The sequence below is a fragment of the Ursus arctos genome, unplaced genomic scaffold (genome assembly GCF_023065955.2).
Source record: "Ursus arctos isolate Adak ecotype North America unplaced genomic scaffold, UrsArc2.0 scaffold_30, whole genome shotgun sequence".
In the NCBI taxonomy this organism is placed as follows: Eukaryota; Metazoa; Chordata; class Mammalia; order Carnivora; family Ursidae; genus Ursus; species Ursus arctos.
The window spans coordinates 31,698,778-31,724,781 of NW_026622986.1; the positions used below are offsets into that span (position 1 = coordinate 31,698,778).

General features: G+C 37.7%; 1 protein-coding gene across 3 annotated transcripts in view; it reads right to left on the bottom strand.

The window, feature by feature from the left end:
• TASOR2 (transcription activation suppressor family member 2) overlaps nt 1–26,004 on the bottom strand; it is a 76,968-nt gene that overhangs the window by 32,340 nt on the left and 18,624 nt on the right. Inside the window, exons 2-15 of one of the 3 annotated variants that reach the window (XM_026478697.4) lie at nt 21,621–21,708; nt 19,111–19,244; nt 14,869–15,014; nt 14,485–14,580; nt 13,368–13,440; nt 9,865–9,956; nt 7,597–7,734; nt 7,326–7,450; nt 7,227–7,246; nt 7,037–7,136; nt 5,035–5,135; nt 4,259–4,362; nt 1,426–1,498; nt 1,265–1,327 (exon numbers count right to left, since the gene is read on the bottom strand). In XM_026478697.4, the coding sequence (XP_026334482.2) occupies nt 1,265–1,327; nt 1,426–1,498; nt 4,259–4,362; nt 5,035–5,135; nt 7,037–7,136; nt 7,227–7,246; nt 7,326–7,450; nt 7,597–7,734; nt 9,865–9,956; nt 13,368–13,440; nt 14,485–14,580; nt 14,869–15,014; nt 19,111–19,244; nt 21,621–21,631 (1,276 nt within the window). In that variant the 5' untranslated portion in view covers nt 21,632–21,708. The remainder of the gene's footprint in view (nt 1–1,264; nt 1,328–1,425; nt 1,499–4,258; nt 4,363–5,034; nt 5,136–7,036; nt 7,137–7,226; nt 7,247–7,325; nt 7,451–7,596; nt 7,735–9,864; nt 9,957–13,367; nt 13,441–14,484; nt 14,581–14,868; nt 15,015–19,110; nt 19,245–21,620; nt 21,709–26,004) is intronic. The other 2 variants (XM_057304631.1, XM_044392052.3) reach the window with 2 other exon arrangements.

Sequence of the window (26,004 nt, forward strand, 5' to 3'; positions counted from 1 at the left end):
AACTCAGGTCTCAGTCCGTCTGCTCTGAAGCAGTCCTCACACGCAGACCTGCTGTCGGGGCCACCGAGCCAGCCACCCCCAGCACACTACTAGACACAGCAAATGCTTGAGAAGCACGCACAGCTACTGCCATTATGTTCTTATAACTGGTAATGTCGTGCTTCGTCCAAACTGATGCCCAAGACAGTATAATTCTCTGCTTTGAGTAACTGAATACAATTTTTAAAAATCAACTTTAAAAACATTTTTGTATTGGTTGTAGCTTTATAAATGCTGTATATAATTTGTGTTTAAAGATACACAGTGTGATTATAAAATTGAGGGAAATACCTTCACAGGACAAAAAGAAGTGACTCATTTACTTTCATTTATTTGTTCAGCAAACGTGTTATTTTTTTTAAGTCTATTTTTTTTTTTTTTTAGTACTCTCCACACCCAACATGGGGCTTGAACTCACGACCCTGAGATCAAGAGTCACACGCTCTTCCTTCCGACTGAATCAGCCAAGGCCCCAACATTTGTTATTTTTCAGTTGCCTGGCACCAGTAGGTGATAGGAATACAATAAAATACAAGAAGGGCAAGCATTAAATAATTACACAAAGAAATACTGAAATGATACTGCTGAGGGCAGCGTGGTAGCAGGAAGCAATACTGTCATAGTAAGTGGACCCGACAGACAGCAGTAACAGACTCAAGGGCTGCTCCTCTCATTTTAGTCCTTATTTCCCTCTGCCTCAGAGCCCTTTTAGACTTTGTTTCCTGATCACCCTCTAAAATTTTAATACCGCAGATACACCTATTTATATACTGTAGGAGTAATATTTTTTTTGCCCCCACGAGCCCATCCGTGGTCCCGTAGGAGCCAACTTCGGCTGCCGAAGGGGAAGGAGATGAGCAGTCTGGACGGAGGGAGCTGCATCTGTGAAGGTCCCAAGTCCTATCTGCTGGGCAGATGGTGACGACCGTATCCCCTAGCTACTGCTGTTCACTAGCATGGGGAGCTCCATCTGGGGCGTGCTGAGTTTGAGGAACACCTGAGATATCTAAGTGAACATGTCAACAGGCAGCTGAATATGGGCATGTGAAGCTCAGAGGAAAGGCCAGGTCTGCAAAGGAGATAAAGAGGGATCACTCAGGGAGGTTAAAGGAGAGTGATTTCAGAGCAGAAAACAGTTACCAGGGTCAAGTGCTGCTGAGAGGTCAAGATGAAGACTGGAAAATATCCCGCAGACTCTAAGAACTGGATGTCACTGTGCCCTTACCTGCTGGAAGGGATGCATGGAATAAATGTAACCCATGTAGACCTGTTTGCTCATCTCCAAAATCTACACAGAATGAAAATCATAAGAAAAGTTAGGTTGTTGATCTTATAAAACAAAAGTGAACATACTAAAAAACAGGTTTTCTAAAAAGTTGTCCTTACTTGTTTCTGGTATTAAGGCTGACGATGTAAATAAGATGAAAAACCCCCGATCTTCTAAGCATTTGATGAGTGCCTTAAACATCAAGAAAAGAAGTGAAAGAAGATTTAGTCCCTCTCTCCTTCTCCCTCTACCACACTCTGCAGTGAACTGTGAGCTCACGAAAAGTATAAATATAAAACAATTCTTGAAATGTGTTTGTGAGAATCAGGAGAATTCTGTCCCCAGTATCAGAAACTGCAAGTTTCTTAGTGCTCAAATAATCTTGGCCCTGTGAGGCCTGTGTATAAGCACCAGAACATCAAGGTTAGTTTTAGAATAGTGCTCAACTATGTAACAAATCAATTAGAAAAGACATTTCAGTTTTTCATAAAGATGCTTCACATTTCATACTGCTGCCCACGTAGCCAATCTGTCACCATTCAGCCACTACAAATTCAAGGTGACTCAGACCTGGGATTAGCATCTTAAGCTCATGTTTACACAAAAAATATCACAGAATCCTGGAACTCAAGACTGGAAGATAGCATCCAATAAAATAATCCTTTCTACAGCATCCTAAGAGAAGAAAATAATAGAAAATAATATAATAAGGTCCCGTGGCAACACGAGATACAAATAAAAATAAATTTTTCTTCTTATTTTCCTCTACCACAGTCTTCAGGGGAATCTGGAGGTCAAGAAAAAAAAATCCTGAAATTGTCATGTTTCCAGTAACTCTGGGAATTTTTCCCCAGATAGTGGGGAAGTTATCTAAAAGCTGCCATTGTAAATCATAAAGATAACAGCTTTTCCATTAGTCACCATTTCAAAAGCTTACATATCCATAACAAAGAGAAAATCCAATGTTCATATAGTAATTTTTCAGTTAAAAAAGAAATCTAAACAAAATAAACAATTTTTAAGAATAAAGTGAGAAAACGTTCTATTTCAAAGACTGATAGGTCATAAGCCTACAAATATGGGGAATCAATAAATTATTCAGTAACAGTTAAAGTACGAAAAAAAGACTTCCGATGATTACGACCACAGGAACAATCACTCCGCAGGCTTCTCTGATAAGCCCCTGGGCACCTGATAGTTTCTGCTTTTGTTTCCTCCAGTCTTACAAATTCTCTGATTGGCAGGAACTGTATTTGTATTTGTGCTTCTGGCGCACAGTAGGGACTGAAGAAAAAAATTACTGAATAAATATACCAGTAGTTATATATACCCATAGCTTTGGTACCTAGTAAGTTGCAGGTATAATTCTGGCTTCATTTTCTACTGTTGTAAAAAGTGAAAGTGACAAGAGTCAGCCTCTACATTCTTCTGCATTTTAGTTTTGCGATACAGATGAAATGTGCAAATAAAAGAGAAATAGATGCCTTACTGGTCTCTCAGATTATGTACTGAAAGGGCTAAAGTTCCTATTTGAACCTTTGTGGGGAGGAATCATACAGTCTTTTACATATCTAGTAGACTCTTCCATTTACACACAGAAAAACACAGCCATACATGTCCTTAACACCCCGTTAAAGACACCTTGGTCTGTACTGTTCTTGAAGGTCAGTGTTCTAGGTACAAGCCCACATACACTTTATCCGAGGGGTATCTATTGCTTGTCCTCTATACACCAGGCACAGGCACCAAGGCGTCAAAGATGCTTAAGAGATGATAATTGCCCTCAAAGAACTCAATGTCTAGGTGGAGAGATGAATATGTAAAAATTATTCATACAATGACGAGGCAAGAAAAAAAAAGCATGGGAGCTAGAGAGTATAATGCTAAGTGAATTAAGTCAGTCAGAGAAAGACAAATACCATATGATTTCATTCAACACGTGGAATTTAAGAAACAAAACAAATAAGCAAAGGGGAAAGAGAGAGAGACAAAACAAGACATGGACTCTGCACTCTAGAGAACATACTGCTGGTGACCAGAGGGGAGGGGTGGGGGTGGGGCAAGAGGTGATGGGGATGAAGGAGAGCCCCTGTCAAGATGAGCACCGGGTGCTGGACAGAAGTGCTGACTCACGGTACTGTACACCTGAAACTAATATAATACTGTATGTTAACCAACTGAAATTCAAATAAAAACTTAAAAAAAAGAAGAAAAAGCATGGACACCAAGGAGGAAGGACCTGATGTAATCTGTGATCTGTGACTTCACAGATCTGTGATCTGCGATCTGTGATACCATTTGCACTTACAGTCGCTTCAGGAATACATGTCCTGAAAACATCTTTGGGCTCTCTTCCTTTTACTTTCCGAACAGAAAATGGACTATGCTACTGCAGAGCAACACAGCCTCCATCCCCCGCAGACATTGACAGCCCCCCGCTCCGCATCTGCCGCCCGGCTGCCTCCCCTCGTTGGGGAGAAATGGACAGAAGTCTGGATTGTTACATACTCCTCATTAGCATCTTACTTTCTACAATATGGAAACAGTGGGAGCACCAGCATTTGATTCTTTTCCCTTACATACCCATAGATCAACACAGGCCACTTTTAAAGAAGGATCTCAGAAGTGGTCCTTTGATTAATTCAGAAACACTAGGGATCTACTCAATTCTTCTGTCATAAAACAAGAACAACAAAGGATTTGCGAAAACTTTCCTCTTATTCTTAAAATCAGGAGTACAAACTAACCAGCGAAACACGAAAGTAAACTGAGACACAAAGGGGGATGAAAATATTAGATAATAAATATTAAGAATATGTCACATATTAAGTGATGTAAATCCTTTCAGCAAACTAAAATAATTCACTCCAGGCACAGTCAACTAATAATGAGATAGCAATTTCTTAATTCAAGGAAGAAATACTAATTACATTTTAAATAGGTGATTCTTACCAATTGCTTATTTTTAATGTACTCTGTTAGTTTATCTATTTTTTCCCCTTGTTTGTTTGACAGTTCCACCTCATACATCCTGAAGCACATATCCTGGCAACAGACTATGGAGAAAATCAGAAAAACAGAACATTTCTTATTTTCAAATACTATTACGCTTTTTTATACCAAGTTTTTCATTTGGTATGTTAAAAAGATGAAAGAACTAGAAATACTCTTAAAAAAACATTTAATATTCAATGGTCTTTGTTATAAAACTCCTCAATAAGAAGTTACTGTGTCAAGTATTTGAAAACAATGCTTTCATTAATATGGACTCTACGACAGGATTTAACAAGACAAATATATACTATATAAATAATACAGACATCAGTGTTCCATGAATTAATCTAAATGACCAGGAAATTTCCTTGTCATGTTTTCTGCTTTTCTTCTTCAGTCAGAAGTCCATAAATATATAAAAAACACCGCCACAAAGCCTCTGCTCTCCTTGAAAGGCACGGTTATGAGTTTCCAACTATTCGTAATCATCTCTGCTGAATTCCCTCAGTGCTCTATAGTAAAGCTAGTCTCTACCACCTTAGAAGAAACCACCTTTCACTTTCTAGTTAGCCTCCAAGGCACTAAATCACAGCAACCCTACAACTTTTACAAAAGGCCCTTCTGCGGATCACTTAGGGCAAAGCCACAACAAGCATGTATGCGTGTGCGTGTGACAGACGAAAATAACTGAACAAAGCCCAGGGCATGCAGTGTATCACTGCATCTGAACAGACCTTTTTGCTCCAGGTAATTCTGTTTTCTAAAGGCAGCTTCTGGTAGTCTTTTTTTCAAAGATGACACTTTCATTACATACTTAAAATCTAGCTCATGTGGTCTAAAAAAAAAAACGACACCACGCAATTCAATAAACATTTAAACTATAGCTTCATAATTCTTTATTTTCTAATAAGTGCAAACAAAATACCATAACAAGAAAGTCCTTAAAATGATAAAATCTGAATCAAATAATGTGCATATTTATAAATATTATTGATTTTCAAATATATGACCCCACAGACCACAGTTTAAAAATATGTTCATATTTTCTGAATGCATGTATTTTTGAAATTAGCAAAATACCTAGATGAATGAAAGAATTATGCATGCTGGAATGAGAATTTTCTAAAAATTATGCTATGTAAGAGTTGCCAACTTTTGACAATAGTGGACTGCTTACCATGCAGTGCTACTGAATGAATCACATCCAGACTTCTTCACCACTTTCCCCGACTTTTCACTGAAAACTCATTTTTAATACTTGTAGACTTATAAATGCCCCTTGCCCCTAAATAATTCTTTGTGTGTGTCCTTAAAAAAGGACATTTCCTTATGCAACCACAAAACAACTAACGAAATCAAGAAATTAATAAGTTCCACTATTTAACCTACAGACCTTACTCAAATTTTGCCAACTGTCTCACTAAGGGGCTTTATAAGAAAAGAAAACAATTTTTTTTCTGTTTTAGGATCCAAGCCAGGGTGACACACTGCATTTAGTTATGTCTTTTTGATCACCTTCAATCTGGACGGTCTCTTGGTCTTTAATGCTCTTGGTATTTCTGAAGAATGCAGACTATGTATTTTGCAGAATGCCCCTCAATCTGGGTATGGCTGATGCTTCCTGCTGTTTAGATTGGCAGGAATAGCACACGGGTGGCACTGTGTCATTCTCTATGCATCCTGATAGGAAGCACGTGATATTTATTCCACCACTGGTGATGTTAACCATTTAGGCAATGGTTCCAGCCACTTCTCTCTACGCTCATTAGTTGTACTCCACAGTGACAACGAACTTTCCCAGCTCTTCCATTTATTTATTTACAGAATTTGTTTTGTTTTGGGTTTTTTTTGAGAGAGAGCAAGAGCACACATGCACAGGGGAGGGGCGTGGGGAGGGGGAGAGGGAGATGAAGAGAATCTTAAGCAGGCTCCACGCCCAGCGTGGAGTCCGATGCAGGGCTCGATTTTACCACCCTGAGATCATGACCTGAGCCGAAGTCAAGAGTGGGACACTCAGCCAACTGAGCCACCCAGGTACCCCTGTTCACAGAATTCTTACTTTATTCTCTGGGTTGTAATAACCCTCCATTCTCCCTCTTAGAACAAGTCAGTCAACAGAAAAAAAAAATGAATTCTGATAGCACACCTGTTTTCAGCTTATATTTCAACAAAATAGGTGTATCTTTCAACAGTTTGGGGTGCAAACTAAGAACAGACTAAATAAAAAGATTTCATAAGATGCCTTTCACAGTGCCCCAGAAGCAAATAATTCATTATAATGCAAATATATGTAATAGCTACTCTACTTAATAGGGGTCTAGGAAAATCATGGGAAAATTACAAAATCAGCTCCTGCAACTCTTAATAAAGACTCAATAATAGTATGAAGTGCCTATAATCTGCTGCATCTGTTATCCAGGCAAATCCAATTTGTTTCTTGGAAAAGTCAAACATCTAGTATCAGTTCAATTTAGTCTGTGAGGTCATATTCCCATGAATGGATTAAGACACTAAAACTTCCAAAGTGACTTGTCAAAGATTATAAAACTATTTCAAAGCCAAGGTCAGAATTTAGACCTGAATTTAAGTTTCCTATGCTCTATACATCTACCCCAAAGTACTCTAATCAAAAACCAAGTACAATTGCTTTGTTTCACACCAGTAACAACAAACAAGACCACAAAATGAGAATAAAAAAAAAAATTAAATAGTAAAGGACACAAACTCAATACTTACAGTTGTGTTGGAACAGATGTACTATAAGAGGACCAAAGAGTTATATCACACAGCAGACAGCCTTGAATAATTAATTTGCCTTGCCACGAAGAGGTAAGGGCTTTAAGAAATGAGTAAGAAAGACACTGATTATTTATGAGCAGAACATTTACTTAAAAGACATAAAAGAACCAATTAAATAATTTCTTACCATTTTCACTGAGTTCACATCTAGGGAAAAAGGAAAGGCATGCTTATAAGAGCAATCAGAACATATCCAGTAAAACAAAGTATGTGCATAATTACTTACATGCTTTTATGAGCTGATGCTGCCATCGTTTTAGGTTCCCTGTACTGAAAAGCTACAATAATATAAGGATAGATCTGCCTGGGTCGCTCAATAACAGAGCTGCCTGAAAGTTCATAGAGGTAATACTGAAAGAAAAGAAATAAGGATTATCAGAGTAGCACTACGGAACTCCATTGGTACCAAGTTTATCTCAACTCCACCCAGTCCTGACATTTAACACATGAGATTCAGAAATGTATCTTGGGAATGATTTATTCCCAGGTGACTATACCTGACTCAGTTCAAATGCGCGAAAATGACTCGTCTTGTGAGAAACCTTGTTAGTATTTGCAGCCATGTGGCAATCATAGCCAGAAGATGGACTAGTATAGTTAGTGGTATAATTCTCAGACACAAACTTGACTTTTCCCTAGAATAAAAATATTAAGACTAATCAGATGTCTTCAAATGGCAATAATCTTACTCTAGGATTCATTTAAAAGTAGCCTAATAAGTAAGGATGTGGATATGTTTTAAACAAACTGTGTTAACAACTATGGTTCTGAGCGAATTATCTTAAGGCCAACAATAGTTTTAATTATCCACGAGCCTCTTAACATTATATTTAAAAATCTGGTATGTCTGGGCATCCTTCTGAAGTAAATGATCACAGCTTTTATCACAACATGAAAGGAGTACATGAATCACCCCAAACTTAAGAGAAACATTTCTGTAAAAGAAAAATTAGATAGCCCACCAACTGAACAGATTAGCTTAGTCAAAGACTGTCACATAAAAGGTGACAAATGAAATATAAAATTTCACAAGATGAATTTTCAAACTGAAGTATTAGCCATCAATTGTAATTTTTAGATCAAGGTATTTCTACTATGCCAGGACCCAGTAAATCAGCAAGGGGCAAATATACAGTAAAGTGCTTAGCTGGGCCCGATTACTGAATAGTCGATAGTATTTCTGACAACAGATTTCTCTTCATCAAGGGTTACAGGTCTTTCAAGGCGGGGGGAGGGGGCAGTCAAGGTTACCATACAATGAAATATCATACAATGATTTTGAAAGCTGTTGTGAATAATATAATGACATATGTGAAAAAATACACAAAATACCTACCAAAATGAGGTAAAGTTATAGGAAACTTTTATTTTTATCTTTACAGGAAGAATTTTTTGGGGGGGGGGTGTTAAGGTCCTGCCTCTTCATTCATAGGACCACCAGGAGCAATAATAAAAAGCCGAAGAATATAAATAGTACTTCTCAGTGAGCAATCAACCTGTATCTTCTCCCCCCCCAACATTTTATTTTTATTTTTATTTTTTTTAATTTTATTTATTTATTTGACAGACATACAGACAGCCAGCGAGAGAGGGAACACAAGCAGGGGGAGTGGGAGAGGAAGAAACAGGTTCATAGCGGAGGAGCCTGACGTGGGGCTCGATCCCATAACGCCCATAACGCCGGGATCACGCCCTGAGCCGAAGGCAGACGCTTTAACCGCTGTGCCACCCAGGCGCCCCCTTCCAACATTTTATGATCTTGGGCATGGCTGGCTTTTGAGCAGTAAAGTAAGGAGAACTGAGAGCATATAGGTAAAAACTGACCAGCAATATCCACCAGACAGGGGGGTACAGGGCCAAGAAACCCAGGGCGAAGCACAATCTGACAGAGCTACAACACCTAAGGAGGGTTGTGTGAGCCGACGGCCCATCTACCGCAGCAGCTCTCCTGCAGGAGGACAGAGGGAGGAGGGGCGGGGATTGCCCGCCACTGTGAGGCTACCTTCCCTCCAGTCCTTGGGGACAAACTTTGGAATGTGAACAGTTCACACTCAAAAAAACCACATCAGTAGTGTTGGCTTATAATCAGAGAACTCAAGATAGTGAGAACTCAAGATAGTAAGAGCTAAGACCAAAGCAAAAAACAACAAAACGAGACCACGGAGTATGTCCTTACAAAGCCCACCAATCTTTAAAGTCAGAGTTTTCCTACAAACTACTTGAGTAAAAACTCTAATTGTGCGATTCACTTATACTGAACTATTGAGGGTGTTTAAGAATTTCTGAGATCAGCAGTTATAGATGCCACATAAAACTGTGAACAGGTCTGGATGTTTCAGGGATAAAGGAAAAAAGGCTCTCTTATTTCAACAATTTAAACCAGAAAACGAAAAGTCGCTTTCTAAATTCCTCTCTTACAACTGTAATCACGTTGTTTTTATAGGTTGCTACTTGTGTTGTTATTTAATGTTTAAAAAGTGGCACTGTGGACCAGGGTGAGAGGAAGGCTTTTTACTCATTACCTTTTTACCTATTATTTTGAAAGCTGTTTTGTTTTTTAAAGACATATTCATAGATCATCTATCAAATGAACAAAAAAAGCTTTGTCTTTAAAGGAAAGCAAGAACAACAGTTATTTTTTCTGAATTTACAGCTGTCTTCAGTGACTATGATGTTTAGCAAATGATATACTAAGAACATTATCACAGACTGATAACCTTTAGTTTTTAAAAGAAGAATTACATAGAAGCGCATTTGGGCTTTACCTTAATTAGGTTAAAAATTACAACATAACCAGACTTCCCATGATACCATGGTCTTGCATGAAGATAGTCTGAGTATTTGGAAATATACACACCTATAAAAGTATAAGATATAGATTAATTCACACTTTAAAAGGATTGTTTACTCATATACATTTCACATGTAGGTGCTACCTTTAACTGAACAAGACAACACAAAAGACAAAAGTCAACATTAAACTGTTTTGAAACTGCTTACCTTTTAAAAACTATTTGAGATATTCTAAAGGTATGGAAACATTAGAGCTGAGACAGGATGTATCTGACGGACAACCAATGTTCTAATTAGGTACCATACACACACACACACACACACACACACGGGGTACAATAACTAAAAAGGGATAAAAGCATCACAATTCTTGGCAAATTCTAAGTTTATTTTGTTTAAGGCAATCATTCAGTGAAAAGGCCTATCTGTAGTAATTCGATGCTCAGTTATCTTTTGCAAAAAATCTCAGTAAGGACTCTTATTTAATAATAAGCGCCAAAGCCTGCTACGTGCCAGGTACGTGCTGGGCAGCAGTGGCACCAAAGTAAATAGAACAAGGTCCTGCCTTGAAGCAGCTTATGCCGCTAGTCTGTGAGGTTTCCAGTTCAGGCAGGGGTCACGGCTGTTCTGTTCACCACTGCGGCCACACCACAGCCCAGTATGTAGTAGGTGCCTAGCTATTTGTCAGACACATGTATTTGAGGACACAAAGAAACGGAAATAAGCACTTATATTTGCTTAGAAAAGGAGTTCTTTAAACAGAGAGAGGAATGACATTCTCAGAGAACAGAGTGAACGCAAGTATGGAAGCATAAGGCTATAAACTGTGCAGGAGGGTGGGCCACAGCATGGGGAAGCAGGGGTGAAAGCAGGGGAAACTGAGGCTGAAAGGGAAGCTTGGAACTGAGTGGTAAAGACCTTTGCAGGACTTGCTCTTCAGGCGAGACCTCACCCTGTGGGCAGCAGAGACCCACCAAGGGTTTTCAGCAACAGACTGCCACTCACAAGACAGTGGAGTATGCAGAAGGGAGAGGCCAGAAGCAAGACCAACCAGAAAGCTACCATCAGAGCCGAGACAGGAAAGGGTCCCTGGGTGGCAGCAGCAGCAGGGGAATGGCAAGGGAAGAGCAGATCCCACAGAAACTCCTAAACTGAGGCATCTCTTGAAATATGAGACAATGGTGAGACCACCTGGATATCCTGGAAAGAGCCATGAACTTGTGGTCAGAAGCTTGGGTTCCAGCACCAAGGCATTCAGTTGCTACTACTAACCATGTGACTTGGGGGGGGGGGCCTTGGACACATAAGCCACAGGGTTTTCAGGAAGATTTAAAAAGATCCATAAACTTTTAAAACTGTAAGACACTACATTCATATAAAATATTACTATTATACACAGAACTAACCATTTCTATTTGAGACAAAACTATAAAATACACGCAGGCAGTAGTGCTACCTTCTTACCCACTCCAGTATGTTTTAACAAAGTATATTTGTTAGGAATAATGCAGTTTCTACTCCAGCACCCCACTGAAGCCAGCCTTTCAAACATCAACCATATAATTAGGGACTAAAGTAATATAGAACAAGGGCCTTATATTTTGGAAACGAAAGCTGAAGTATTTACTTGTAATTTATTTTCAAATTCTTCAACAACAACAACAACAACAACAACAACAAATTTTAACCAAATGAAGGGAATAATGCACAACGTGACCTGTTAAACCCAGGGAATGGGTACATTATACCCTCCTCTCTTCCTATGTTAGTTATGTTTTACAATGAGGGGGGGGTGAAAAAGAGTAGGAAGAAAAAAAGGTTTTATGTAAAATGTTATCGGGTTTATGAATATATTCTCTGTCATGGCCTTTAGAAGATGTAAATGTAAATTTTAAAGCGTTTTGTGTTACACAGAGTGACCACATAACCCAGCAATTCCACTGATGTGTCTGCACCTAAGAGAAGGCTAAACACATGACTCCACAAACACTTGTACATGAACGCACACAGCAGCGTTTCCATAAGAGCCAAGAAGTGCAAACAACCAAAGGTCCCTCAAGCGCTGAAAGAATAAAGAAAACGTGGTAAAACCACACAATGGGGCACTATTCCACCAAAAGGCAGATGAAGTACTGGTATGAGCTACAATGTGGATGAGCCCTGAAAACATTAAACTGAGAAAAAGAGTCACAAAACATCACACAGGATTCCATGTATGTGGAATGTCGGAATGAGGCGAACCTGGAGGGGTGAAGAGCAGGGTAGTGGTTGCCTCGGCTGGCGGTAGTGGGGAAGGGGGCATCACTGCTAATAGGCACAGGACTTCTTTTTGGGGGGATGAAAACACTCTAAAATGGACTGCACTGACAGCAGCACTACTCTATGAATACATTAAGAAAAGCTGAACTGTACACTTGAAATGGGTGAATTACAGGGTGTATGAATTTCATCTCAATAGAGCTGTGAAAAAGAAAAGGTCAGCAGGAAGCTAGCCGCTCCTGATCTCCACACTGGTAGCACCTAATAGTGCTACATACCTGTCCTCTAATCCTTCTGCTGTCAAACTCTACTCCCCAGTTCCTCCTCCACTGGACTGTTCTCCCCTTCTCCCCCCTCCCCCACTCCCCCCCACCTGCCGGGCCCACAGAGAGTCACAGTCCTGTTCTTTGCCATCTTTTCCTTTGATACTGCCCCACATTAACAGTATCCTTGGCTTCAACTAACACCTAGTCCTGCCACCTTGAGCCCCATCTCCAGTTCTAACCCGGCTATTCTTTACCATCAGCAGGGTATGTCTCAGAAACACCTAGGAAAATCTCACTATTTCTCAAGTTCAATTCATGAAAGGAGTAGCGTCCATTTACTGAGAACTAAGTGCTTCATGTAGCCTCACACGATCCTCACAGCAGATCTAAGAGACAGTTTTATCGATTTCACAGATGAGGAGCTTGAAGCTCAAAGAAATGTAGTGTTAATCCACATTCTTAACTGTAAGATTACCATTCTCTTTTAACTCCTGCTTCCCTACCAATCTCCTTTCCTTCTGTGTCTCTCCTCTATTAACAACATCACTGTAGTTTAAGTTTACAAGCTTGTATCTGAATACTTCCTCTTACTCCTCACATTCCACAGTTGCCAAGTCTGGCCAGTTCCATCTCTTCTCTATTCCTACTGCCATTCTGATAGTTTAGAAGACATCCTCATTAGCCCTGGATGATCGCACTAATCTCTTGGTACTGAAAACTACCTTCAGCATCTCTTCTAGTCCAACCAACCTTTAAGAAAAAGTTATCATGTAACTCCTACTGGAAAATCTTAAGTCTTAGACCTGAAGCTCATATGTTTAAAGCCCTGATTCTTAAGATTATTATTCATCATTAATGAAACTGGCTTTTAATATAAGTGTCTTACGAAGTGAACTAAACCCCACCTCATCTTGTAAAAGAAGAGATTCTTTCTTTTCTCACAGACTTACCTTTTGCTGGGTCACCGAGAGTGGTAATAGCACTGCTGCCCACACAGAGTCCGCGCTGACATACTAACTTTGCCTTTAAATAAAAGACAGTACTTTGCTTATCATATCAGTCTTAGGAGAGACAATGAAATAACACTATAAGCTTTCAAATAAATACAGAATCTGTACACGGTATGTATTTACGGCACAAAGTAAGCTTATGTAAGGCAACTGTATTTGGTTAATAGTTCACGAAATTATATCATTTCTGTTAAAAATGCCATCAGCAAAAGTAAATTAAACAAGCTCCCAGATTAAGTCCTCTCTTCAAGACTTCAATTATAGCTTTGGAATCACTAAATTTGAAAATGTCTTATCCCCTAATGCCTTTTTTAGTATGAATCCATAGTGTATCTTATTTGTAAGTAGATGATTAAGTAAATACACAAACTCTTCTGGTCTTACTATAGAATTCCTACGTTATGTGCTAACGTAAGTATTCTTTAAGCAAGTCTACCCTTTAAAAATCACGAACCCAATCAAAATACTAAATTATTTTAAGTTGAATTATAAATCTCTGGTATTGTTAAAACTGTATCTAGGAAGCCACATACATCTCTGGGGACACGTTCCACACAGCAGTTTCCTTCTCCCACAATTTGGGTACGAGCAACAATACGGAAGCTCCGTCTTCAAACACAGGCATGAAATAATTTCAAGTAACTCAACTGCCAAAAGTGTTCACCTTATCCCTAAAACCATGTAACTGAAACCTGAAAAACCTCCACAAGAAACAAAGTATCTATGTGAACGATGATCCAGAATGGAGAAATACCGATTCACTCCATTAAAAGGCATTGCCCATACTTAGGAAACCGTATTAATCCAAATCTCACCCTGAGCTGACAAATCTATTTCGATGAAATTAAAGAAGGCCTGCAAAAAGGAATCCAATCTCTTTCAGGACTAGCTGTCACGATCATTTCCACTGCCACCAGACTCAGCAACAAAAAAGAGTGGAGAACTAGTAATCTTACAAATTTCAGAGATGTGAAATACCAATATTTAAGTTTAATGATATCATTAATTTTGTACGCTACTATCACAAAATTAACGTTCTACGACCTAATGCCCTTACCTGATTTTCAGTTTCAAACAGAAGAAACCCGTAAGTCTCTTGAAGTTCTTCCTGAGTATAATTACTTGCTTTTTTTTCTTGGTAAAAAGTTTTGTACTGTATAAAAGAGAGAATAATCGAATTCTATAAACATATTATTTTGCCTTGCAAATTAAATTTTAAAAATGCATCATCTGAATTCCTCCTGTTAAAGAACTAACGAAATTTATTATTTTCCTAGTCCCTACTAAAACATATTCTTATTACCTTCCAAGGATTTCTTATCTCATTTGAAAGTGACAGCTGAGAAGAACTAGATAGGCTTTTATACCACAATGATGGGTTTATTTCTTAAAAACTAAAATAAAACTAACACACAGACACAGTGTGTACCAAGCACCTCACCTCATTTAAGAAAATGTCATTTTTCACCAAAGTCACTTGACTGTACTGAAAACCATGCTCAGATGCAGAGTCCAAGTAAGAAGTATGAAGAATTGAAACTGCCTTCTGGAAGACAGAGTCTGAACTCAAGGACACTGTCTCAAAAACTGTAAAACACAAACAAAAATAATGCAACTGTTTAAAATAACCAAAGGATGGGGTTAAAAGCGGCATACTAAGTATCACTGAATACTTCGTCTACTTCCTTCCTGTAAAACTCAGACACTTACATTGTGTTTTGGCTCCACATCCGTACTATCTGTACTATCTTAAAAGACCTCTCATGTGAAGAACATTACACAGAGGTGAGTTACTGAGGGTGAATTACTTTCAATACAACAGTAAAATAAACCCTGCCAGACTCCTTGGGCCTTTTGGTTTAAAACCGTGTGTTATAACCACAGTTGGGACAAGCAGATCAAATGTGGTAGCATCAAAGTGGTGGTCAGCAATCACTTAGACCAATGTTTCTCAACCTTAAGTTTTTTTAAACTTATGCCACATTTTGATAAACTTACCCCTCCCATCTTCTCATCAAATCCCCCAAGTAAGCCTGTTAGGTTCCTTTTAAGGGGCCTACCATTGCACACTCAAACACATTAGAAATTGTTCTACCTTTGGGGTTTCCTCATGGCCTAGACACATCTGTTGAATTTACTTCTTATGGGTTATATTTGAAGTCATTACTTTTTTTCATTTCACAAAAATAAAACTTTATTACTTTTAGAAAGTGCTTTTTTCAAACCCTACCCATGTGCTAGCCCAGAAATTCTGATATGACCCTCCCAAGAAAGGCATGTTTCCTCACAGAGAATTACTGACTTGACCCTTGATTGAGGCTTTGTGCCTTTTGTTTTACAAGTTTTTACTTTAGCAAGATTTGAGCCTAACGAATTCTTGTAACATTTAACTACCTGATTTGGTTACTCCCTTCTATTTTTATCTTTCTCTATGTTCTTTAATAAGGTCAAGGCAGGGAAGTAACAAACTATTTACAAATAATAAAGAGAATGGAATAATATACAGAGCACTGGAAGTTTTGGTGATATAGTATAAATAAATACATTAATATGGCTTCCTGCTTTTACCAGAACTCTGCTAATTAAAGTTCAAAAGCTAAAGGAAAGACAAGCACTTTAATTAAAATTAACTTCTGAACAACAGTAAAAAACTAAACTATTATAAAAATGAAAAACATTTCAGTAAAGTTAATTTGGACAAACAGTCCTAACACTTCAATTATCCAAGTAACTTAAAAATGCTTTAATAAACTTCCTAGTATCAAAAGTCAAAGACTTAAGTAGCAAGGAAGGAAAGAAAAGAGGATGGAACATTTAAGAATATCCTGAAGTTTGTACATCTGATCCATATCAGTTGTTCAACTTTTTCTCAGTTTCACTTCTTCCTTCAATATCAGTATATGAATGCTATAAAAAAATATGGATATTCTAAAGAGGTTCAAATAGCAAAACAACAGGGATGATAATTAAAATGATGGCTTTCTTTAACTATATCAGCTCAAAACAAACTGGGAAGCCTAAGCATTTGTGATTCTGTCTTACAAACAAGCTTCCCTGCTAGCCCAAAAGCAAGTCAGGATTCCTCCAAAAATCCTAATTTGGGAAACCTTGTATTTAATATTTGTAAAAGGGCAAAATAATATTTAAAAATCTATGTAAACTCTGAGGCTCAATATTTTAGAAATACGTTGCTTACAGCGAAAGAAATAAAAGTTGTCAGAGCTTTGGAAATGACCATTCTATGGTTATCAACTCTTAAATTCCACAAAATGTAATATGAAGACACAGGTTTTAACTTTTCCAAATACTACATATAGCCACATTTTTGAGGGTCAATGCACAAAAATAAACAAAAACCTGTGAAAAATAGTGCAATCTGAAAAGCAAACAAAACCAGCCCATCTGAAGTGTGCCAAATATATGTGGTCACAGAACACTATTTACCAATGTGAGGAATACTGTTCTCCATAAAGCTACGAACAGAGAAAATGGTTTAAAATAAACAGTAGGAAATGATTTTGTGCTAACATATTTTTATTCCTAAACTATTTATAGTTAAAAATGCTTCCCCTTTAGGTCAGCATTCTCCAAACAGCAATATATTTTACAAGTAACCATTTTACAGTTAACAGAAGAAAAAGCATGCCCAAAGCAAAACTGTTAGAAATCCACAGTAAATCTTGAATCTTTCATGATTTTATAATAAATGAGGTCAACTACACACTTTAAGAAAGCACAAGTTTCCTGCTGTATAACTAAGGAGATAAACATTTTATCAAGATATTATTTGACATTACCTCTTCTCACACAATGTACTCTCACGTAAGAGTCAAACTAGTGTACAAAACATTATGAGCACTCAATAAATGGATGGCTGCATTTTTGCTGAGCAATACACATGCTTCACTTAAACACTCAAGGTTATCAGAATATTGAGAGAAAGAAGAGGGGGCTATTCTACAGAGAAATACTGAAACAACTTGAAAAGTACCTGTCTGTAAAGTGAGAGTGTCCCTTAGGGCTTAAGTGACCAATGGAAAACAAGTGGGGAAAATTCAAGTTCAATCACAATAATTCTAGAAACAGAGTTAATATTCTTTCCCATAGCACCTAACTTTGGGCATATTTCTCCACTATTTGTGGTTCAGTCTTAAAAGTTAAGTCAAGCTTGACATAAGCTGGATTCTCCCCCTTTCTCAAAATCCATCAGCAATACGGAGTGTCTGCTTTTGGATACCTGTTTCTCTTTTTAACTTCTAATAAATAAGAGGGATTAGAAAATGATAAACTGATCTCCGATGCTATGGCACACGTATCTGTTTCCTATTCTCTAAGCGCCTAGTCTGAAAGCTAATAATGAGATGAACTAATGCCAACAACTTAAGTGTCACAATAATTCTAACAAAAATTAGCCCCTTCTATATCTCCCTGGGACTATCATGACCACTCCTCCTATTTGTGCATTATACAATAGCACTCATCAAAGACAGGAACACCCAGAACCGAACAGTATGGACTGCAACCTACCTCCGTTAACACTGTCGATGCCTACATATTGGACCTAGTCTAAGTAGGCCCGTTGATAATTAAAGAACCCATTTCTTTTTTTTTTTTTTAATATTTTATTTATTCGACAGAAATAGAGACAGCCAGCGAGAGAGGGAATACAGGCAGGGGGAGTGGGAGAGGAAGAAGCAGGCTCATAGCGGAGGAGCCTGATGTGGGGCTCGATCCCGTAACGCCAGGATCACGCCCTGAGCCGAAGGCAGACGCTTAACCACTGTGCCACCCAGGCGCCCCTAAAGAACCCATTTCTTAATCATCTAATCCTAAAATGTTACCTTTATTTTTAAGGGACTGACAGTTTAAGATAAATACAACTTTTTTATAGCACAATTTGGCAGGACCGAACAAAAACTTAAATGTGCATACCTAATAACCAGTCCATTTCTGGGAATCTTTTCCTTAGAAATACTAGCATGAGTGCACAGGAGATAGGTACAAGGCTACTCCACGCACCAGCATCCATAGCAGCAAAAACCTGGTGATAAACTAACTTGGCACCAATAAGGAAACACCTTACAACTACTACATAAAAAAACCAAGTAAACCTGTATGTACTGACACATATAGATATCTACTCTACTACTGAGTAAATAACATGCATTATATAATGTCATTTTGGTAAAAAAAAAAAAAAAATACATAAAAAATTGTGTTTGAAAGTTTACAGAAATAGATCTAGAAAGATGGGAAACCAAATTGTTAACGGCGTCTAAACCAATGGTTACTGAAATGGAAGTGGAAAAAGGTGAACTTAAACTTTTTACCTTACATATATTACTACAATTCAGGTTTTTCTTACATAAGCATGTATTATTTCTAGTATTTAAAATATCTCAATTCAAAACCAAGTAAAATGAATCATAATTTCAAAGAAATACAAATAGAGAAATGTGACAATTTCCCTTGAACCTTTTCTGATGCAATTCAAAAATTTAATCACCTACTAATTTTGGATTAATGATTATTTTGGATTAATGAAATTTGTAGTCACTGGAAATCATAAATTTTTTTAAAGAAAGTCCTTTCATTTTACATGATCTAAATTAAAAAAATTTAAATTGTACTGTTCTACTTGGATTCATTAGTAATAACTCATAGCATTTAGTTTAATACCCACTCTTTTCTGATATGAACCCTGGCTCGGTCTTCTCTAAGAAAGAATGTAGCTGGGAGGGTGGTCTTAATTCATTTTCACCAAGTATACCCCCAGAATTCTTGACATAGTCCTGTTCTCTGTTAATGTCATAAATGCTAAAATGAGAAAAGAAAAAATTAAATCACAAAGTGAATAGTTCTATTTATGTCATATCTACCATATAAACAAATGTCTACTGAACATCTAATTTACATTAGGTACAATTATGTAATGTTTACTTCCTTTGACAAGTCTCCAGAGCTAAGACTAAATTTGTAACATATTAAATGAAATGCTTTTCCTTCAATATTTAAGTTCTAAAGAAAATCTCTTCACAGAAATGAGTTATGCTTATAGGAATCACTTTTGCCTCAAAATAAAAAGTAAAGATTATAGAACCACATTCATGTTTCACTGGTTGAAAATAACAAAATCTAATAGAAAACAAAATTAGTATATGATCCATCCATTCTTTTTTTTTAAGACTTATTTATTTATTTTGGAGAAAGAGATGGGGGAAGGGGCAAAGGGAGAGGGAGAGAATCTCTAGCAGACTTCCTGCAGAGTGCAGAGCCTGATGTGAGGTCAATCCCACAACCCCAAGATAACAACCCAAGCCGAAGGCAAGAGCCAGAGGTTCAACTGATTGAGCCACAGGCGCCCGACCCATCCATTCTTTAAAAAAAAACTATTAGTGGTGCCTATTACATATTCAGTACCATGCTATACCCTGGATTCATCAAGAGAAATGAGAAACCGTCTCTACAGTGATAGCTTAGACTAGAAAAGGAAGACAAACCTATACAGAAATCAGTACTTTAAATGTGTAGGAGAATCTAGAACACAATGCAGTGGATGCATAATAGGGATTTCATTAAGACAGGGAAATGTCAAGAAGTTTCAGAGGCATTCATACTTGAAATCTGAGTAGGTATTCAAATAATAAAGGAGCCAAAAAAGGGGCTAGACTGCATGTTTTCTAGGTAATAGAAACAGTAGGAGCAGAGGCAGAAACATTATACATATAAGGAACCACAGTAGTTGATTTGAAGAATTCAATATGCTTCACACAAAAAATTAGCATGTCTAGTTTTATATTAGTACACCTTTTTTCAAAAAGCATTTGAGGCAGAATTGTATGGATATATTCAAAATTCTGTAGAAAAAGTAGCAATATTGATAATATTCATTCATTAAGCAAATAGGTTATTTATGTCTAGAGGGAAAAATTAAATTGGGAAACAGGAGACCAGGAGTCTCGTGTAGGCTGACCACTAACTTGTTCTGAGTCATTAGTGTGAGGACATTGTCGGCTGCCTTCCCAATAATCATGCCCCATTTTCTTTCCATCCCCCAAGCCACAATTTTGTTTAGGTGTTGGGTGATCCCATGCTTTAGGAGAGGCTTGGGAGGTGTTGGGGGGGGGATGAGAAGGGGAGAAAGAGAGAGAATTTAAGCTCATATGGTCTCTGGCTAATGTGATGTGAATGGACATCAGCAGAGAGAACTCTGGGAAAGCTTTCTTACAAAAGCACTGGAAGAAAAGATGCACTCTCCCTGCCTCCATCTTCTTCTAGACGTAAGGCCTTGTCTTTTTTTTTTTTCTAATTAAAAGATTTTATTTATTTATTTGAGAGAGGGAGGGAGAGGGAGCTCACGTGCACGAGTAGGGGGAGGGGCAGAGTGAGAGCAAGAAAAAGCCTTCCCACTGAGCAGGACTCGATTCCAGAACCCCGGGATCAAGACCTGAGTGGAAGGCAGATGCTTAACCAACTGAGCCACCCTGGCGCCCCTAGCCTTGTCTTAGGATGTGTTTGTTGCCTGGAATTCCTTGTAACCAAGATGGGACTGATCACAAACATATTGAGGGTGGAACAAAACAGAATCTCCATCACTGATGAAGTCCTTGAACTGTTGAACAAATTCACCTAGAGCCACCCTGCCTTTGAGTTTTTTGAGAGATGTAAAATAATAAATGTTTCCTACTGTTTCAACCACTTTTTTTGGCAACTGAAAACACACTATGAACTTTGTTACATTATTTATTCTAAGGTCTCGTTTAGTTGGAATTATCTAAGGCTCCTTTCAGTTCTAACACTATGACTTTTCAGACTGCCCTCCTGAAGGCCTCTTATGTATGAGGCATTATGCATTGCCCTAGATAATTTATCAAATTCCTTTTTTATTTGTTACCATGCACGGAGACATTTATCCTAGTATTTATTAGTAAGAAATCACAAAAGCTAATATAACTTCTGTGAAAACTTGAAACCTAAAATATAAGAATATTTAAAGCCTTTGATGCCCACTTTCTCGATAAAGTCTATCTCCCCTCCATACACAAAGGAAAAATGTCCAACTCCGAGCACTCCTGATGTAATTTCCCTCATTAGTTCCACAAAATCTGACATTGACACTCCTTCCCCACTTCATGTCTAAGTTGTCCTCATGTTTAAAGCCCACCCCCAAATCTAGCTTCTCTGATGACTTACGATTTTTCCATCCTGCTTTAACTGTTCTTCACCCATGTCCCACAGATATTCACTGTACTTCTGTTACATGTATGGCTCTGGGCTGGAGCTAGGGAATACAGGAAACAAAACAAAACAGGAGACTGCATGTCTATCTGAAAGAGTGGTCTTTAACACTGAGGTCATTAATTTCAGAATTGTATGTGAAACAATTATGTTCAGGACAAGCTCCTCTTCAGACTCAAGGGAGGGAGTCAGGGGTCTTGGCAAGACAGGATTCTGAACCTAGGTCTTTCTAGCTTTGTGACTTGGAGAAAGCTACTTAAACTTTCTTCCCCTTGTTTTTTTTTTTTTTAAAGATTTATTTATTTATTTATTAGACAGAGAGAGACAGCCAGCGAGAGAGGGAACACAAGCAGGGGGAGTGGGAGAGGAAGAAGCAGGCTCCTAGTGGAGAAGCCTGATGTGGGGCTCGATCCCGGTACGCCGGGATCACGCCCTGAGCCGAAGGCAGACGCTTAACGACTAAGCCACCCAGGCACCCCTCCCCTTGTTTTTTAAAATAAATTTCAACAAAGCATATACACAAAATAAAAAGCCAAATACCACTAGGCTTATTAATCGCTGTCCACAAGCTCCAAGGGAGCCCCTATTTCCATTCCTCTTAGGTGACCACTTTCAACTTTAGCTGTATCTTCTTGTGTAACTCCATGTTTCTAAATAAAATACCTATATAAACTCGTATCACTGATTTTGCTGTATCAGAATTCAATGTTTCTCTAAATTGTATGCACTAATCACAGCTGGGCCACACTGGGTAATTTCCTTTCTTATAGGATGTTTCATTTTACTGAATTTCAAATTGTCTCTGCTTAATTTTCAGTTACCAATCATTAATTCGGCCTAGAATTCTAGAAAACCAAAAATCTCCTCTGAACAGATAGATACATCAAGTGCTTTTGGAGGCATCCTTTGTGGAGCGCTATATTATCCAGCTTCAGTCTAGACTTGTGTTCTCCGGTAACTAGGGAGCTTTGTGACCTTGCTGGGAGATGCTGAGCTACGACAATGATGTATAAATATAGTTCCCCACACTCCCAGTTTGCAGAAACTGATGACCTGATTTTAAAACTTGTATTCAAAGGATACAGAACAGCTAGAACCATTTTAGAAAAGAATAAAGTTAATAGACTCACCACCTGATTTCAAGGATTATTACAAAGGAACATAAGTTGAGACTATGGTGTTGATGTAAAGATAATATATACAGATCAGTGGAACAGCATGAGAGCTCAATTTTAGCAACACTGCCAATATAATTCAAAGGAAAAGAACATCTTGGGGTGCCTGGGTGGCTCAGTCATTAAGCATCTGCCTTTGGCTCAGGTCATGATCCCAGGGTCCTGGGATCGTGTGCCCCTCATCGGGCTCCCTGCTTGGCGGGAAGACTGCTTCTCCCTCTCCCACTCCCCCTGCTGGTGTTCCCTCTCTCCCTGTGTCTCTCTCTGTCCAATAAATAAACAAAATTTTAAAAAATAAAATAAATAAATAGGAAAAGAACATCTTTACAACAAATGGTGCTATAACAACCAAAACAGAAAAAAAAAAAAAAAAAAAAAACAACCATGAACCTCAACCCCTACCTCAAACCATAAAATTCAACTGGAAATGAATTATAGATACAAACCTAAGAGCTAAAACTGTAAAGTTTCTAGAGAAAGATCACAGGAAAAAAAGCCTGACCAGCGGGCAGGTGAAGATTGTGTAGGGTACAAAAATCAGTTACCATAAAAGAAAAACTGACACACTGGACTGCCTGAAAATTAAAAGCTTCTGAGCTTCAAAAGACATCATTAAGAAAAATATTTGCAAAGGACTTGTGTCCAGAATATACAAAGAACTCTTAAACACATCACAAAGGACATACTAATGGCAAGTTAAGTACATGGGAAGATAGTCAATGTTATTAGTTATTAGGGAGGTGATGTTTTTGTCTCAAAATAAAAAGTGGTGCTTGCCCACTAGAATGGCTAAAATTAAAAAGACAGAAAATACTAAGTGTTGGCAAGGATGAGGAACCTCTGGAACTCTCATTCATTCCTGGTAGGCATATAAAGCTATACAGTCGACTCGGAAAATAGTTTTGTCAGCTTCTTCTAAAGTTAAACGTACTTATTTGCAGCCAAGCAGTTCTATTCTTAGATATCTACCCAAGAAAAATGAGAAATTATGTCCACAAAAAGATTTGTACATGAACCTTCACGGCAGCATTATTCTCAGTAAGCTAAAATTGGAAACCTACATGTTCATGATAGGTGAATGGATAAACAAACTACTTATGGCCTATTCATATAATATACTACTACTCAGCAATAAAAAAGGAAAACTGCATGCATCTCAAAAACATTAGTTGGACAAAAGAAATCAGACATAAAAAAGTACACACTGTAGGATTCCATATATGTTCCATTTACACACACACACACACACACACACACACACACACACACGTATATATATAAAGTTCTAGAATTGGCAAAACTAATCTATAGTGATAAAAATCCCACCAGTGGTTGTGGTTGCCGGGGTAGGTATAAGGAAACTGACTGCAAGTGAAATAGGCACAAAGGAACTTTCTGGGGTGACAGAGATAGTCTCTTTTTATTTGTATGCTGGTTACAGGGTACACACACATTTACCAAAATTCACTGAACTATATACTTAAAATGCACCAAATACTAATATAGTATAGAACACAATTTCTGACCAAGATCTAGTAAAATTATAATGTGACCATAAAAAAATTAATCTCAAGAGCCCCGTGTTTAAAAAAGAAAACCCACACCCCTATTTATAAATGACTCACAAGTTAAATTATAATGAAATTTAAAATGGTTGAACTGAATGACAATGTAAACACCATCTAAACTTAGACACATGTAAAATGTCTACAAGAAAAAAATATCTACAAGAAAACCATTAATTTTAAATGTAAATATTTTAAAAAAAACACTGGAAAATCAGTGAACTAAAGAGTCGATTCAAGAACTCAGAAAACATAGTAAGTTCAAAGAAAACAAGGGAAGGAAATAAATAATAAAGATCAGAAGTTAATTAAATGGAAGAAAAAAGAACTAAAGAGCAGGAAAAATAAAGATTACTTCTTTGAAAAAAAAAAATCAGGGTGCCTGGGTGGCTCAGCTGAACGGTTCCATGTCTGACTCTTGATCTCAGCTCAAGTCTTGATCTCAAGGTTGTGAGTTCAAGCCCTGAGCCTACAGTTTGCTGGCATTGCTTCTGTTCCGCCACAAAGCTGGTTTTCTTTCCCTTAAGATCTTTCGTCAGTCCCAATTTTTTTACCAGAATATGTCTCAGTGCTGGGCCAGTTTTCCTTGGAACATTGGGCATCCTTCCAATAGTATATTAAAAAAAAAAATTTTTTTTTTTAAGGAAATACCTTGAATTATACTTTAAGGTATCTGATTTATTGCACTGTTTTGATTTTCTTCTTTGGGGGCTCCAAGTTTGCATGTATATTTTGGATCTCTGTTGGTGGTCTTCCATATCACTATCTCAGTATTTACTTTTTTAGAAAGATCTATTTGTTGGCTTTTATTCACTTTTCTCATGTTATCTTTGGTTTTGTTTTACACAGTAAAAATCATGGTAAAATAAACATATCATAACATTTCACATCTAATCTTTATGTCCTTTCCCATGGTACCTAGTCTCCCATGCGCCTCATAATTTATTCTGTTTCTGAACTGGTTTAATCTTTTTCTTCCTTTTCGTTTCTGTTCTGCTAGTGTCCATTTCACATCCTCCTGTGGTCTGGCTATCTCTTCCTCAAATTCTTATAATTCTGCTTTGTGGTCTTCATAACTTCTGTGCTTCATTTATTTTTATTTTTTAACACTTTATTTGATATAGTTCACATAGCACACAATTCACACATTTATAGTATACAATTCAATGGCTTTAGTTTTATTCAGACCTGTGCAACCATCACTACTATTAATTTTAGATCATTTCATCACTCCAAAAAGAAACCCTGTACCCCTTAGCCACCATCCTCACCCTTCACTGCTCCCTATGCCCAGGCCTAGGCAACCACGAATTTACTTTGTCTGTACAGATTTGCCTATACTGGACCATTTTATATAAATGGAATCATACAATAAGTGGTCCCTAGTGACTGGCTTCTTTCACACAGCATCATGTTTTCAAGGGTCACCCATATGGTAGCCTGTACTGTACTTCACTCACATTTCATTTCATTGGCTCATTTAGGGCCAAATGATATTTTACGGATATACCACATTTTCTTTTATCCAATCATCAACTGATGGACATCTGGTCTGTTTCAACTTTCTGGCTATTATGTATAATGCTGCTATGAATGTTC